The sequence below is a fragment of the Vulpes vulpes genome, chromosome 14, assembly GCF_048418805.1.
Source record: "Vulpes vulpes isolate BD-2025 chromosome 14, VulVul3, whole genome shotgun sequence".
NCBI classification, from domain to species: Eukaryota; Metazoa; Chordata; class Mammalia; order Carnivora; family Canidae; genus Vulpes; species Vulpes vulpes.
Window position 1 is genome coordinate 128,413,946 of NC_132793.1, and position 17,839 is coordinate 128,431,784.

Below are 17,839 nucleotides of genomic sequence, written 5' to 3' on the forward strand. Positions count from 1 at the left end.
TATTTGAGGAAAACTGAAATAAAGCATTCCCAAACCTCACAGTCAAACAAACCGAATGGCAACACAACTGACGTGGCAATAACCTAAAAGAGCATATCACTGTGCTAAAGGTGCTTCCCAATGCAGCCTGACACCGTGGAGTAGTGGAATTCCAAACATTCAAAGACAGTGGACGTGGAGGTGGGATTATGAGTTTACCGAAAGACTCCACTGCAGTTTACTAGAAAATAAATAAACCTGTTGCATATTTCCCAGTGTTTGTTTTAATGAATCCTCTCTAAATCCAAAGAGATACTTAAAGAACAGCTCAGAGTATTCATTGATAATAGATCCTATTTTAAATTATATTCTCATATGTTATAAACTGTCTGCATTTTTCTAAATAATTCCAAAAACATCTTTTCAGAGCCACACTAAACAGAAAGCTTGTTCATAAAAGTTGTAAAGTCTCTACCGACAAATAGTCCTAAAATCAAGTTTAGATTCCTGCAACGTTTTAAGGAAATCAGGGTTTAAAATCAGACACATCTGCAATTTGGCTCCTTAGTCTAACTTGTGACTAGTATAAGACATCTGGAAAAACCTATTTGTCTGTTTTTAATAGCAGATAACCTTAAAGACAGGCACTCTGTGGCAGGCACCATCCTGTATTGCATTAAGACCACTTCTAGGATCTTAGTTCACTAGTGAAAAGCTATGTGACCTGTGTCCCATTTCTGAACCTTTCTTTAATAGTACTGTCATTTACACTGGCTCACTTTATGCCAGGTAGTTGCAGCAAATGGTATACATTTTTTAAATAAATGGTATATCTTATTATATGACATATAACTTCCTTAGCATATTAATGCATCCTCATTGCCCAATAATGCTATGAGACTATTATCTTCATTTAAATGCAGGAAAGGTTAAGTAAGTTATTCAAAGTCTCAAAGACTAGTACATAATTGGTGTCCTTTTAATTTATAAATGATATATACCTTTAAATTGTGTATTTTCATAGGAAATCCAAGAAGGGACAAAATGGAACAAATCAAATTCTTAATAAATACATACAAACTAAAAGATCACTCAGATCAGATTATTACCAGGTAACTCTCAGAGCAAAAATTAAATTGTAATATTCTGATCGCCTGAAGACTACTACTACTACTACTACTACTACTACTACTACAAAAAATAAATAAATAAATAGAAAAGTTTAGGAACATCTTAGGAACACGATTGCTGAATTATGTTGCACCACAACTACAAATTTGTCCTTATTTTAGAAAGTAGAAGCTACCAGTGATTTTATATTATCAATTAAAACTCCATCATTTATATATGCTTTCTATTCCATTTGCCAACAATTTCTACTAAATGAAAAAGGAGCAATTTGAATTGATGTGTTAGACGAGAGAATGAGTCAGGGTTTCGAAAAAAAATAAAACTTAAACAGCTTTCTCTTTATAAGGTTTTGCATAACAGAGACTTTAGACTTCCATAAATACTCAGTTCTGTGTACAATAAAATATTTGTGAGCAACATAATAACCAGCAATGTTCCAAATGGCATCCATACATTAACTGCCAAAAGAGGCTACGGAACAATTTTTGAAAGGGAAAAAAGAGCCCTCTGGACCTAGTGTAGTACGCAAGCTCAAAGGAAACGAATAGCCTAATTATATAGCCATGAAAGAAGCCAACAGATTTCAGTGATTGGGAAAAGGAGCTTGACAAAATCTAGGGATATTAGTCAGATCCTTAAATAAAATAATTTATTTTATTTCTCTGTATGTTCTGAATTGTCAGCAGTATAAAATGAAGAGAAAAGCACCTCCAGAAGGTTTGTTGTGCTTTATAGCCCCATATTCATAACAACTGTGCCCATTCTTCATGGTGTTGTTAAAAGGCAGAACCAATCTGCTGCCGGATGACTGTCTTTGGCCCCGCAGAAACTTTCATTTTATGTGATAAAGACAAACACACACAATCTGAATGTGTTCTCACTGGGGAGGGAAGAAAGGATGAGAGACCCCTTTCATGTCATGCACTTGATAAATTATTCCTAAGATGCATATTTTTTTTTTCTGCTCGGGCCTGTCCAAAGGCAGAGTTCCATTGTGGCTTTCCAAAATGCAATCCTTTGTAAGTAATTTCAATGGCCCTTAATAGAATCCTCTGAATCACATTATATATTCAAAAATATGATCACCCTAATACATATCTTTTATGTTTGCTCTCAAAATTGTGAGAGGTACTTCTGTTTTATCCAAGTGAAGCCTTTAGGCAGTTATTTGTGGTCACTTGCTGCTTAAAATGTAGTTCATTTAATGCTATTGCACATTTAGTTACTTGATACGCTTTTAATTCATGTATTTCATACCATCGAAATGCTTTAAAAAAAATATGTTCTGAGTAGAGGGGAAAAAAGTATATGCATATTCTTTTATTTTAAAATGAGGAATTTTTTTAAGCATTAAAAAAATACCCCTATTGTGGGGCTCCAAGTCAAGACTCCAAGATCAAGAGTTGCATGCTTTACAGACTGAGCCAGCCAGGCATCCCTAAATGAAGAATTATTTTTAATTCTGGTGCCATGTGACATAGCCATCAACAATTCTGAAGCTTTCTTCTTTCCTTCATTGTCTCCATTAGACCCACGGGGAGTACAATGGCTTAGGTCACAACATGAAACATCATGCTAATTAAACTGCTAATTAATTGGTATAAGCAATATATCATATGAAATAGATTGCTGTATTACACCGTTTTAACTTTTGTGCCATTTCAACTTGGTAACCACTAATTTAGCATCCTTTAATCATGTTCTTTAATCCAAATGTTAATCTCAGATGACAAGAGCACGTGATTATTAGGGAGGTCTTGGTACAAGATATGTGTTGCATTTCTTCCTGGTATTGAAAATGGTTTCTTGAAAGGTAAAAAGATCTTATGTTTACAGATCCTTGATATGCATTTGAATAGAACCTCTCTAAAAGTAGGACTAATTGGAAGTCATCCTCATAAACATTTTCACAAACTTCTCCATGTGAATAGTAAGGCATTTATGTGACGAGCCATCATAGAATTCTGATTTAAAAGGCTCATGGGAAAAATTGTTTCCTTAACGCTATTGGTGTCTTTCTTAACACGGATTTTTTGTTTTTCAATTACATGACTTTAACAATCAAGTTTCAATTTGGGATTCAAGACAGGGCAGATTTTTGCGTAATAAATATGCAGGGACTTTAAAAAGTCAACCAGCATAAAGTTAAAATGCACTATATCCGCTTGAAATGTATTATCAGGAGGCAGCCAGTTTCTGATCTTTCTAGAATGCATATAGGAAATATCTGCTGCTTTCATGAGCCTGACACATAAGAGGGGAAAAAAGAATCCGTCCAGACCAGCCTTTTAACAGCTAGACACAGAGAGAGGAAGAAAGATGAGAGACCTGGGTCCCCCTCATGAGCTACTGAGACAGCAGAATTTCCACTGACACTGTTGGGCAGTAGCAATTAGAAAACGGGCTGAGCTGGACCTGCTCTCAAAACTCCAGTCTCTTAAAACAGGACATGTTCATTTCCCACCTAACATCTAGGGATACAATCCAGGAAGGTATTTATTTGTAATTACATTAATCTTAACTCCTCCTTACAAATGCACAGAAAGAAGCATGAGGTAGGTTACTATGGCGGTATTAACATCCATAAAACTATAGAGTAGCCCGCCCTTTCATGAAAAAGGTAAAATCATTGAAGTATATACCCTAGGAAAAATCTGTAGTTGGCTTTGTCTCTTTTCAGTTGCTCAGTTCCTAAGTTGTGAAATAAAAATACAACTTCCTCATGTTTTCACAAGCAACGCTGTGTGTGCCCAAGAACCCAGAGCTGTCTCTGAGGTCTAGATTTTTCCTGTCACAATTGGTATTCGATGCATTTTATCCAAAATGCAGTTTCAGATGGGCAAAACAGCATTTCCAATGGTAGTTTATTTGTTTTATCCTCTCCCGTATGCTTAGTTACCCAATTACAATGTTTAAAATGAAAGCCACTGACTTTCCAAGTGTTAAATATTATCCAGTTCAAAGTAGCCAGTGTTTATTTGGTTTATATTCCACACATTCGAATCCCATCTTTATTATTTATTACAAAGCACATTTTCTGCTTAATAGAGGACTTTGAAAATAAAACTCTCATCATATTTAATAGATACTTATTAAACATTTGCAAAGAATAACAGCCACTTATTTATGGATTGGGTATCAAAATCAACATCATTCTTAGTTCTTAGGATAATCTGACAAATACTTTATCATTCTTAAGTTTCATAATTTTTAAGCTACTAATAATTGGGGAAAATTATACTCCCTTATGATTATAGATAAAGTGATCCTTCAAAAATTGTTCTTTGACCTTTTAGCAACTTTCATCATTGGATTGTGACAGGTTTGATTTCAGTTTTCACAGCTTCCTTTCACTTGTCTATGCTTGAAAAAAAAAAAAATTACAGCTCAGAGAGCTCTAAGATTTGAATTGTAGCAGACCAGTAACTGATGAACGCCCCTGGAGAACCCATAGCTGCACAATTTTGCTGAGCTTCACGCCATAGTATATGAAGTATGTCGAGGGCTTGGCGCTGCTTTTCTGTGAGGTGCCTTTTCTTTCATTAGTGACAGTGATATTCAGTTTATTTTAGCCCCTGAACATCTCAGTCAGGAACAACTACACTCTATTCGTATGTTAATTATAGGACAACAACAAAGAAATTAACAATTGCCAGCATTTATTGAGTTCTTGTCATGCCATAGTCACATTACCTGGCTAATTCTCATTTAATAATCACAATCAATGTATGATGTAGATACTGTTATTCCCTTTATATTACATCTGAAGAAATGGAGGCAGAGAGGAGTAATTTGTTCAAAGGCCACTCAGTTTGCAAAGTGTCTGAATCATGGTTCAAATCCAGGCAACCTGGATTGCAGACACTGCACTCTTAGCCACTATCATAGTCCTTCACGTAGCACATGGCACTGTAATAATTAGCCTGTGTGGCTGGAATTCCCATTAGACCGTGAGCTCCTCTTGTTCAAAGAATGCAGTTGTTATTGGCCTCAGTCCACGGCAGGCTTCCTTTTCAAATAATGTTTGATGCAAATAGGTAGTAACATATTTTAAGCCTGCAAAGCAAGTGAGTTAGAAAAGAATTTCTTCTTCCCTGAAACCAGTATTTGAAACCAACTTTCTATCACAGATTCCATCCGTATCCAGTACTTCTATGTGCTAGAACTTCGGAATGCCTTTCACATCCAAGCCATGCATGGTTAACAGGGGCGTGATCTAAAGAACCAAAAAATCCACCTCTGTACCGTGAAATAATTCCAGAGCCTAACTTGTACCCCCATTTTTTACAGTGTCTGGCCTGAAAGCTCCGTGATGCACCTGCCAAGTGGAGCCTCTGCAACCAGAGTGGCAGGCCTGGGAGCCCAGTTCTACCTCCTGCTGGTTCTGTATCTTTGCAAATCTACCCAAACTCCCTGTGCCTAATTTCCCTCATCTGTAAAATGGATGGTATGACAATAACGATACCTGCTTCATGAGGCTGATATGAATATTAAGTAGAGCAATTAATATATTATCTGCATAGAGTCAACACTTGGTAACATAAATCGGGTGAAACAGGTGAAGGGAATTAAGAGTTCACTTATCTTGATGAGCACCGACTAATATATGGAACTGTCGAAGCGCTATTTTGTACACTTGAAATGAATATAACTGTTTTTTTTTAACTCCATTGGAATTAAAACCAAACATTAAAAAATAATTTAAAACTACGTCATCAAAGCAATATTAACATCGGTTCAACCAATTAATATTTATCAAAACCAGGAAGTGGAATAGTAGCATACCAAAAAAATAATAGCCAGAACAAAACAAAAAGCGAGCCTTTTAATCCTCAATAATATTTTTGAAAGCTTTTGTTATGTTTCAGTGAAATTTTTATTTATGTGAGTCCAATCTGATGATGGATTCTGAACATAACTTTCAGATGGCGGTCATTCACAGTTGCTCCACGCGTCTCTTGAGAACCACTTTCTTTCTTTATGCCTTTTTTTGTCTCTTTGATGGGAACAGTCAAAGGCAAGAGTAAACGTTTTATTTAAAGAGAGTGGGTCATGGGAGATGCTTGGTAGGTAGTCTCCCATCTAAATTTCTAATCTCGTATAACAAAGAATAAACTGGCAAAGTTAGATTTTATTACCTAAATCTGTTCCAAAAAGACCAGAAGGTTCATCAAAATGAAAAAAAAAAAAATGTTCAGTGTGACCAGTTCTTTACATAAGGATTCCTGAAGTTCATCCATGCCACCTTTGTGATTTTGAAAGTGACACCATCTTGCAAGTACGGATGTGCCCTCCTCCCCAAAACTGACATAGTGTATATGCTCTCATTTTGCTTCATACTGTTCCTCTGACCTTTCCCAGTTGGAGTAGCAGTGGGAAACTGAAATAAAAGCACTGTTTTTCTGCGTGAGGCACTTTGTGACTAAACATTAATCCCGAAATTATAACAGTTGCAAGACTCCTCTGCCTGTTGCTTCCCCCAAGCAGAGGACTATAGGATGAAAGGGCCCACAGCCGTAAATATCAGGGGCTAGGGTTTCCTTCTCTCCTGAACCCAACCAGGCAGATCCAAGCCAGAATGCCTTTGAAGTCAAAGAGAGCTTCATGTGCTGATCAATCCTTGGGGGGTAAAGAGCAAGAAAAACTGGTTCTGGCACTTTAACAATCTGCCAGGGAAGGCATTCAACTCAGTGCAGAACAAAAAAGGATTTTTCTCTGTTACAAATTGAGTGATTTTGTACTTGGGTGCCTCTTGGTTCAATTAGCTTAGAGATACCTATTGATCCCAGTATATGATTATTTATACTTCAGTACATATTTCCATTAAGTCAAACTAAGGCTGAACAGTAACAACTGTAAATTAGTATCCTCCCTTGCTCTAAAGGCACACGTTCAGCTTTAGGTCACTTGGAGTGGAAAACAGCATGCCATTCCCTTAATACTAATGATCACTATTGAGTATTAATATGATCCGTATTAAGTGTCGCCCTGTAATGTTTCCAAGCGATCAAAACCTTAGGGGTTTAGATTGAAAATGATCTAAAAATTGACAGCACAGTCCAAATCCATCCTTTATAGATAAGAAATCCGAGCAACCAAAAAAAATAAAATAAAATAAAATAAAAATAAAAAAATAAAAAAAAATTCTTCATCAGATCTGGTTGTTTAGTGGTAGAGCAAAATTTGACATCAAAACTCGTGAGTCAGTCAATTCAGGGTACTTTTCTTCTCACACCCTTGAAATCATCTCGGTCAAACCTTTTAATCTAAAGTGGCTAAACTCTTCACTCTCAATATTGAAGATGAGGCGACTATATGCCAAAACCCAGCAACATGAGCCTATTTTATGTCACACTATGTTTTAAGAGAGTATTAAAACAGGAAATATAGTCATCTTATAAAGCAGGATTTTCTTTATTATTTTGGTCACAGAAAAATATTCAATACCATAGAATTATACAGTTTATAGACTTATATTTTATTATAATAGCATAAATAAAGACAAAAATCCCTGTAACAGTATAGATAGGGTACCAACTTCAGGTGATTGTCACATAGAAAGAAGAGGTAAAAATTTCTACTATAAAGTTAATCAGCAAGATAAAGAAAAATGAATACAAATACCGGGGAACAATAGTTCCAAAATTATTATGGCACATGGTGACTACAAAAAATATGTAAATCTGTTTTAAATATTTACTGTCTTACCTATGTTAATATATGATTAGGTAGGTTAAAAAGTTAGAGTTAAAAAACAAATATTTCCCAAATCTCTTCTGTAAGAGCATCCATGATGCACATCCACTGTCACTGAGGGAAGTAGCCCGAAGGAGTATCACGGACTTTCCAACTGTCTTCAAGCTGATTTCACAGGAGCCTGCTCTCATTATTTTCAGACATTGGAACTGTATTAATTTAAATGGCTCAGTGGTCATAAATATTATACTTAATTGGAGAGCCTTTGCAGTAGCCATTCTAGGTCAGAATGGCTTCATTTGTGAATAACTATCTTTAATAATGATACCACATATGAAATGGCTTAAGACAGTTTACTCTACCTCTTTACATTCTAGGTAACAAACCAAAGTGCAAGTGTCAACCGTTAAATTTTACCTCCTTCCACTGACATATGCATACACACAAATGCATCCACATACATTCACACTCATACAAAAATTAGACTTTCTACAGTATCTTCAGTTGAGCAAGTAGCTACAATGCAAAGAGGTACTTCCTGCATGCAATTCATCCTTAACAAAACACAAAAGCCCTTCCCTGCATACGGGAATGCATAGGACCGCGGATTTTAAAGGCCAGTTTCCTACTGATGTCATGGCCATACATTCCTTGAACATGTACGTGGTTTACCCTAAATTCAAGCAGAAATTGTGTAAAATGTCTGTGAGATATATTGTGATCTATCCTCTGCATTTACACCATAATAACTTATATTTCAGCAAGTATCAGAGCGACCTAAATTTTGTCTTCTTTCCTGTCCACTAGTTTCTACTTTCCCTGACTGGCAGTAGTATTTTTCCTTAACGCCTTATTAAATAGCATTGAACAGTCTAATTTTCCCGGAATTCAGTCCTGAGGTATACATTTCCATTTTCTTTGTTGATCTAGCACAGGCTCAGGTGATTTCTACATAATGCATCCAATTAGTTCAAGCAAGGCAAATGAAATCACATCTATACTAATCTCCACATTATTAACTATAAACAGTAACAGGATACGTCTCCACTCTTAGCTTGAGTCCATTCAAGTGCAAACTGAAGGAAGAGGATTTCCTGTTCTTCTTTTCACACTCCTGAGTATGATGATATTTGATTCTGCTTCTCCACAGTAATTGATAAGATTGCAAAACCTCTCTCACATCCCTCCTTTATTCCATATTGAGAGCTTGATTTTTTTTTTCAGTTTGTTTGCCAAGTATAGTTTGATTCCTTTGTGCAGAGATTTTAAGTCCATTTTTGTTTCCTTCAAAATCAGAGCTTCATTTTAATCAGATAGTGGTCCTGCCCCTTGGGAATCGATTTGTTTTTACACAAGACAATTCAGGTCTATTAGGATCCAACACACTGAGTTGGAACATTACATGTATTTCACTTACGAGCATATACATTCATTTTACACGATTCCTCAATGTGGCCAGGGGGGGTTCGTGGTCTGCACTGTATCCACCTATAAAAAATACAAAAATATATGTCTGCTTTACAGGGATGTGAGTAGGGTTTTGCGAGCCTAGTTCCAAAGCTTGGGTGCACATCTTGGCTGACAGTATTAACTCCTTCTTTAAGATGTATCTGCAATGGCCATCACCTCTGAGACGTCATAGAGACAGAACAGTTCCCTAGAATTAACCACCCTGGGGCATCTAAATCAACACTGCTGGCTAATCTCAGGGATGCTATCTCTGACAAGAGATATTTGCATGGTAAAAGAAACATTGAATTAATTGTGTTTTCAGGTTTCAAGCCTTTCAAGGCTATGAAAATGTCACCAGAAGAGGGGTGGAGGGCTAGTGAGGGTTGCTGGCTTTGTTTACACTACAAATAAAAGAAAAATGAAATGGTAATATTGTTGTCACAGCTTTTACAATTTGCAAGTCCTTAAGATCTCTGGGATGTGCTCTTCATCTGAGTGTTCACGCTCTTCAAAGTAGCTCTCTTGTCTCCAAACACAATCTTTAGATAGCTCAGGGTCTCTTTACAGAGATCTGAGCAATTTGCATGCTATCAACAAATGGTCTGCTGATATCCGGGCAAGGATGAGTTAGTCTCTCCTTCAAAGTCCTGACCCTAAAAGGACAATGTTTTCCAACTTTGTATCTAGCTGCACAAATAAAAGTGATGGCAACATTCTTTCAAAATATTTTGGTGCTTGTGTGAGTTTTAAATAGTGTTAAATATTTCTCTGAATTTGGCCATTAGGCTGATTTCTGCTCTCAGCTCCAAAAGGTACACAGAGTATTGTCTTCTAGTTTGATGGTACATTTCATGTTAGTAAAATCTCTACTAAGTTTGAATATTGCTTAAGTAGATAATAAATCACTTCCATAGAATAAAAATGCTACTGTCCACTACTAAAAGTATATACCTTTAAGAATTAAAATCAGTAAAGAGAAATATTCCACCTAATTTCCAATGTAATAATGCATCAGGACACAGGAATCAAAGTTAGAAAAGAAGTAAATGATCTATTTCAATAATAATGGACCAATTCACTTTTGAAAAAAAAATGGTGTAAAAAAAGCCAAACAGGTGATGTCTAATCTTGAAATAAATTGTTCAGATTCAAGAGCAGAAAATATTTAAACATTGCTCTAATTGCAGATTATCAATATTAGCTGTATAAATTTAAGCAGCTTTAAAATGTGTTAATTTTTAAAATTAATTTTTATCTTTTCCTAGAAATGAAAAAAAAATGTTTTTTTCTTTCTGTAGCAGCTCTAAAAGCTAACATCACTTGGGATGCTCTGGCCAACTACACAAGCAGCACATGTTTACCAAGGCACACTGATAAGTGAATCTTCATAATTTAAGTTATAAGTTTAAGATAAACATAGTTTATCTTATTTTACACAAGCGATATGATTGCATGTTTCATTTCAGAACTGCCTATAAAAAGTGAAAGTTTAATATCTGAAAGTTTCAGATATTGTTTTTTATTCCCAAACCAACCACAATGATGTAGCCATAATGCATGCCAAGACTACATTAGACCTTGTGATGTACTTTTACTGTTTGTGATGTTTTGGGATAGCATTTATCAAATATTTCACTACTTTCATGAAGTCCCTCATTTAATTCTCACATCCTATTCAAGGCTACGATGTGCTCCCTGAAGGCAAATGTCATGTCCATTCTGTTTATCGCTACATTCTCAGTGTTGGCACATGGTTGGCCCTCAGTGAAAATTGATTTAATGAATGAATGCACGTTTGAGAATAGCTAATTAAGGAAATCATATTGTCACATCGTAGTATCGCATTATCTAATTTTAATATTTTGAAGTCATGTGGTTGTCATTGACTTTCTATTATTTGTCATATGATTATGGAACAGATCTTTCTTGAATTGCAACCAATGCTCTTTATTTTACTAGCATATTAATTTTCCCATTTTTTCTTCTATAATTCTGTCTTAAACTGTTTATCCACCTAAAATTTCTAAAATTTCACTACCTTCTCTTTTCAGTCTTTCCCATATTCTTTTCTTTTCTCCAAGGAAATATACTACATAAAATTGCTTACAAGGTTTTTAGTAAGTGAATACCCAAGTAAAACAATTAAGACAGACACTGGAAATCAGAAGTATCAAAGTGTTTTGTTTTCTGTTTTCAAGACCTGACACACTTTTAACTTAAAAGCACACCCAAGAAATAGAATGCACTGAAGTAATAAAGTCACCATAGAGCCATGCAGCCTGATGAAATTCTTATATTAATATGTCATTGAGGAATAATGTTTCATAAGTTTCATTTCATAAATTAACTATGTAGGGGCAGGTTTCGTGTTCTTGTCGTTTTAAGCTTTGATGCACTGAACAAATGCATCGGTGCACTAATATTCACCTGTCACTGAAGCCAAGAAAAATGGATTCTTTCCTTACCATTAAAGATTAATGTTTAAAAGCAAAGGTGCATACTTCAGATCACTTATTGAGTTCGTGGAGAACTACTTAAGAATCAGCATTCTGAAAACTGTCAATGGTGAGGGTCAGAGTAGAAATGGATGTTACCTGGATGTATTTGTTTTGATTTGAATCAGCTAATTAAAATGGCCCTGGAAGCGATTTTCAGATCCCTGCCACTGAGGAGAGAGGCTCTAGTAAATCCGACCAAACCAACCTTTCAGTCAGGTCCAATTCAGATGAAGTTGCATAGACATAGCCTTTGTCTCTGCTTCTCAGCCTTGCTCCTCAATTTGTTCTATTACCCAGGCAACAAGTCTGCAAGTCTGTCTGTCTGTCTCTCTCTCTCTCTCAAACACACACACACACACACACACACACACACACACAGCAAGATGAAATCAAGTCATTCCGGAATATGTTCTACAAGGCCATCCTTATATCTCGCTCAGTTTCCATTTCCCGACCAAAAAACACTGAAATAAGCTGGGAATTTAATTAATGAAATTTATCGGTAAAAAGGCAACTTATCAAAGCTATGTTCTTCTTTTTCACACTTCCCAACAAGGGGTGACTAGTGTGCTAGGAAAAGGAAACTGAATTATGCAGAGAATAAGAATAAGGTTCAGATTTAGGTTCAAGAGTACTCTCAACCCTCATATATAGGAACAGACAGACATGCCCTTATTATTAAAAAAAAACAAGCATTTCAAAACCATAAGGAAATACATATTTTGAAAGGAATATATGTCAAATCTGGAGAAAAGAGAAAGGTATCATATGAAGAGCAGAGTCTATACCATGGCATAGAAAGCCGACTGATGGTAGTTTCTGTAATCCAGGAATAGGAAATACATATTTTGAAAGGAATATATGTCAGTTTTTCTATTTATTTTTATTAGATATACTTCAAAACTAAATCACACACCTATGTAATCGGTGAGATTATGTACAAGTATCTGTTGAAGTTGTTTGCATATAGTTGGCGATATGTAAAAGATGCTATGAATATTCATGATTTTCTCCTTCACCGCTGCTCAAATCTGGAGAAAAGAGAAAGGTATCATATGAAGAGCAGAGTCTATACCATGGCATAGAAAGCCGACTGATGGTAGTTTCTGTAATCCAGGAATAGGAAGTTGATACTCATATTTCAGAGCATCAATGTATATCATAGTAGTTGAATTGGGGCACAGCCACTTAATAGCACTGAAAGTTTTTCTTCTACTTTTTTAAAATATTAGAAAATCATTTGATACAGAAAAGGGACATAACAGAAACATGGGTTTTGGTGAGTGTGGAGGACTATGAGAAGGAAAATTCTGGACAGTATTTTTGCCTTTTACTTCCTTTTGATTTATATAAGTGATATACCTAAACCATAAGTTATAATAATTATTAGTTACTGCAACACCTATAGGGACGTTTATTTCTAGATTGCATTTAACTAATTTTACTTCGCAAAGTACATGTGAAGTAGAAATTGTAATTTTGTACATAGGAGGGAATTGAAGTTCAGAGAGCTTAATCTTCTTACAGAAAATCACACAGATAAGAATCAGGGCTCTAAACCAAGACTTTTGGTGCCTAATCAAATGTTTTTTTTCCATATATTATGTTTTCTCATAATTATTTTTTATCCGACTTTGAATCTTTTAAAAATACACAAGCTAAGTTACAACTGCAAATGTCTCCAGTTTCGCCATGGTGTAAGGAATGATAAGCAAACTTATGTAAGCTTCCTAAACTATGTATTTATCATACTCAGGATTCTATCATAATTGCTTAAATTTATGAACACGCAAGAAACCACTTAAACATACGCAAGAGTTATCTAAATTGCCAAAAAAATTGAAAAAGACAAACAAGACAAATTCTATCCAACCAAAGGAAAGCCTATACCCATTTATATGTGAGAACACACACACACACACACACACACACAGGCCATTCACTAGCCCTGTTGGAACAACATGCTTAAGAACAGAAGCCTCTTCTACTGTGAGTCCACCACTGAACTGGCCATGGAAGGGAAGGGGATAGATACTTTCGTATCAATTCTTCATCTACGCACTTTGCCCTGACTTCAGAAAATGGATGATTTGGGTCCTAACAAAAGAATGCCTTAGGTTGGACAGCCAAGAAATCAATATTTATTGACTGACTGCCTGTGAGAATCCTAGAATCTCAGAGTTAGGAAGAATGCCAGGGGTTACAGAGCCCAATCATGTAAGAGGCAGTATGGAAGATGTGGAAAGAAATCCAAAGCAACAACCAGCACAGTCTTGATTCTGAGGCATTTTTTTTTTAATTGAAGAGACATACAAACACATACATAAAAAGATTACTAGCAGTGGGAGGAAGAGAGAAGAGCCAAGGAGGTAAAACTGTGAGAGCTCCGAAGAGTGAGAGGGGACAGTGGTGAGGGCAGTAGGCAGAGTGCTCACTGACTGACTGAACCTAAACTTGGCCTGTCAGGAAGGGTTAGCTTAATGCCTACACAAGTGAGGGAAACTGGTCAAGAAGAGGTGGAGCTGTGAGGCAGATACCCGTGAAGTCAGGAGAGAGTGAGCAGATTCCTCTGCCTCAACCCTGGAGATTTCCAGAATTCCACCCAACTCCATTGTAAGGTATTTTCTCTACTTTCTTAAGTCTTCATGTAATGAAGAACCAGTTTGGAAACTACAAAAACAAATGACAAAACTCTCTAACAACCTAAATTAGAAACACACAAACAACCTAAATTAGAAACACACAAACAAAAGAAAATCATAAGGAAGAGAAAACACATTTGCAGTGCTGTACGGCAAAAACATGAATGTAAGTGGACCCACACAGTTTAAACCTATGCTGTTCAAGGGTCACCTGTATTAACATCGAAAAAAAAATAGAACATACACCTGTTTTATATATATACATTAATTGTCTTTTGGGGGTGGAGTTGATAACAGATTTCTACATTCTAAGATACACATTTCTCTACTTAAATTGTTTTAACAACTGCGTATTACTTCAGTATTCAGGAAAAAAAAGTTAAAAAAATAAAAATAAACAAAAAATAAGTAAATAAGTAAGTAAATAGAAATTCAGATCCCTGCTATGAGTTGTAAAGAATCTTGGAGAGGAAAAGTAAATGTATATTGTCTGCAAAGAGGTCTTCTTTATAAAAGCCTCCTGCTAGCATTTTAGAAATAGTTATGTCATCTGAGAAAAGGATGAAGACTATGCTTGACTTTACCCTAAAGAAAAAGATAATTCGGGTAGTTTTTAAAAACTTTTATTTATCTATTTTAGGGAGTGACAGAGAGTGTGTAAGAGAGGGGAGGGAGGAGCAGGGGGGCAGGGACAGGGAGGGGGAAATAATCTCAAACCGACTCCCCACTGAGCACAGACCTCCCAATGCAGGACTCAATCTCATGACCCTGAGATAATAACCTGAGCCAAAACCAAGAGGTGGATGCTTAACCAACTGAGCCACGCAGGCGCCTCTAAAGCAGTAAGTTTTACCAGAATAATTAAATGTCTGACTGTAAATGCAAATTAACTGTATTAAAATATATATAATTTACATATTCCAAACTTTAGATGAAAGGTCCACTCACAGAAGCAAATGTAAAAAGGAAATAAAATCCTTAAGTTCATTGAAAAAAAGAGAGAAACACACAAACTAAGTTAACTGTCAAAAGCCAGAGTACGCCATTAAAACAACTATGTGTTAAAACTAATTACGTATTTGAGGATCCCTGCTCTAGAATAGCCTATTCTTAAATGTTAAATCCTGTGCGTCTTAATTTGTTATTTAATTTTTTCTTGTTTTTCTTTTAAATAAATATTTTAAAGAAACACGTTTCCTAAACCAGGGAGCAATAGAGCTCAATACAAAAAAGACTACTAGAGAAGCAAAAACACTAAAATGGAACCCAGCTTCACAGTTCCGATTACATCTGGCCAAAATTGAGCATTAATGCATTTCCATTCTTAAAGCTCATAATAAAAATGTAAAATGATGCAAACTTAAGCCATCATCATTATCCTCTTCAGACCATAATATTGGCCACCTCTGGAAACAAGAGCAGTACTGGCTAGTGTTCATGTGCCAAAGCAATAAGCTCCCTGGACAGGGACTAGATGTTAATGAGAAGATGAAGTGAATAGCAAACTCGGCTGTTCTTAAATGCTCCTGAAATTGCAATCGTGCGCCTGAAAAATTGAGAGCTGCTTGGGGAGCCTTAAACACCCACAGAAAGGAGCAGAAAGTAGTCAAAATGTTACCAGGTGATGGATAAACTCACTAAGAGTTTGATCCACTAACAAGGAAATGAAGTAAAATGTCCAAGGAGTTAATTGAGTCTTGAAAAAGTAAATGTGAGATAGGACAAAATTACAAAATCCAGCCATCCAGTTTCCTGCTTATGGAACCTACATTGAAAGCTTAAGAATTGGCACAGTGATTATGTGGTCCTTTGGTTAATAATTGATGAATTTCTAAGTTGAATATAATTCTCTTTTAATATTGTTTGTGGTTGACCAGGTTCAAAATTTTATGCTTTCTGGTAATTAGAAATTTCTAAAAATGTTTTCATAAATACTTTTGTAAATACTAAGTAGCACTGATTTAAAAATTGATATGAGCATATTAAAATGTTGACTTTTAGTACACAGAAAGACATTTCATTAATAGCTAATGTACAAATATAATTGCAGAGAGAAAGAAGTCACCTGGAATCGCCTTCTACCAACTGCATTTCACCAATAATAATCCTGAGGCCCAGAAGGGTGACAAGACACATTCAGGATTATGCTGCAGGCCTAGGATTAAAACTAAATGCCCTCACTCCCAATTCAGCAATTTATTTCCAATTAAATTATGAAAATGACAACTTAAAAAAAATATTTTGGAATGAAATTATTTAAAGATGAAGTATCTCTAATTCCACTACATTTCAGGTGTGAAATGCAGGGAAGATGTATAAATTGCATAGACATCCTTGTAATTCTCACTACATTTGACATTAAGAATGGCAGTGGGTTCATCAAAAAGAACAAATGGCAATGCAGAGAAAGCCAGCAAAATACATTAAATACCAAAACTAAATTCTTTTAATAAAAACATATCTGCATGTGCTAAATTTGCAGAATCTCTTTTTTTATTTTTTTACTCTCTTTTTATTTTGAAGGATTTGAAAATGCTTAAGAAATTAATAAAAAATTAAGCCAAACTTTTTTATGGTTTCATTTCAGATTTTTGGGGGTGTGGTCCCAATTCCCATTATACAGAACTTTTTTAATATGCCTTGTATGAAAAGGACAGTAAATCTTACCCTTTAAAATAGGTCACACGTCTTAAAGCACTTAATCAAAAAGCAATATGGTGTTTCCTAACCGAATAAAAAAAAAAAGATTATTTGCTTCTCTTTTGCTCCTTTGTCTTATAAGTGCAGTGTGATGTATTAGTTTAATTAAAGTCTACCAAATTATCATAAGGATTTTATGTGCTGCAAATAATTGGCTTTTTGTTCCCTGCTCACTTTTTGTTAATGGAAGCAGAACACTTTTTTATTTTTTATGATACTTAGTATAAGATACCAGAAAACTACAGAGAGTAAAGGCAAATGAGGTGCCTAATGAAGTGACCTTTGTCATCTTGGACATGAAATAAAATTAAGCCTGCACTAATGCAATGAAAATATGTCAATGTTTCCAAAGAGTTAAGAGGATAGGTAATATTATGGCACAGAGCCAAACCATACTAAGAATCCTACGATATATAAAAATGACAATCCCATTAATATCAAAAGCTGATAGGCCCTAAAATGAAGTAAAATGTATAAATAGATCATGTTACAAGTTTTTTTAGTATAAAGCATAACGAATCAATCTTTTTTATGGGACAGATTTAGGTGATAATCCAGATAAAGTATACTACTAAGTATCTCTTTGATAAGAGACAAATTGAGGACACAATGAAAAGAGAATTAATAAATGTATCATATTAAATGGAAGTTGTTTCAGGAAGTAACAGATTAACATAACCCTTCTTGCCAAAAGTGAGCTGGAACAAATAATAATTAAAATATGCATTCATTTGCAAGACA

General features: G+C 35.3%; 1 protein-coding gene across 9 annotated transcripts in view; it reads right to left on the reverse strand.

The window, feature by feature from the left end:
• The window catches only part of PCDH7 (protocadherin 7), a 413,531-nt gene that overhangs the window by 339,659 nt on the left and 56,033 nt on the right, over positions 1-17,839 (reverse strand). Inside the window, exon 2 of one of the 9 annotated variants that reach the window (XM_072737926.1) lies at positions 7,509-9,294. The exons of the other annotated variants lie outside the window; for them this stretch is intronic. Within the exon in view, the coding sequence (XP_072594027.1) occupies positions 9,253-9,294 (42 nt within the window). The 3' untranslated portion in view covers positions 7,509-9,252. Of the gene's footprint in view, positions 1-7,508; positions 9,295-17,839 lie in introns of those variants that run through there. 9 annotated transcript variants of the gene reach the window in all.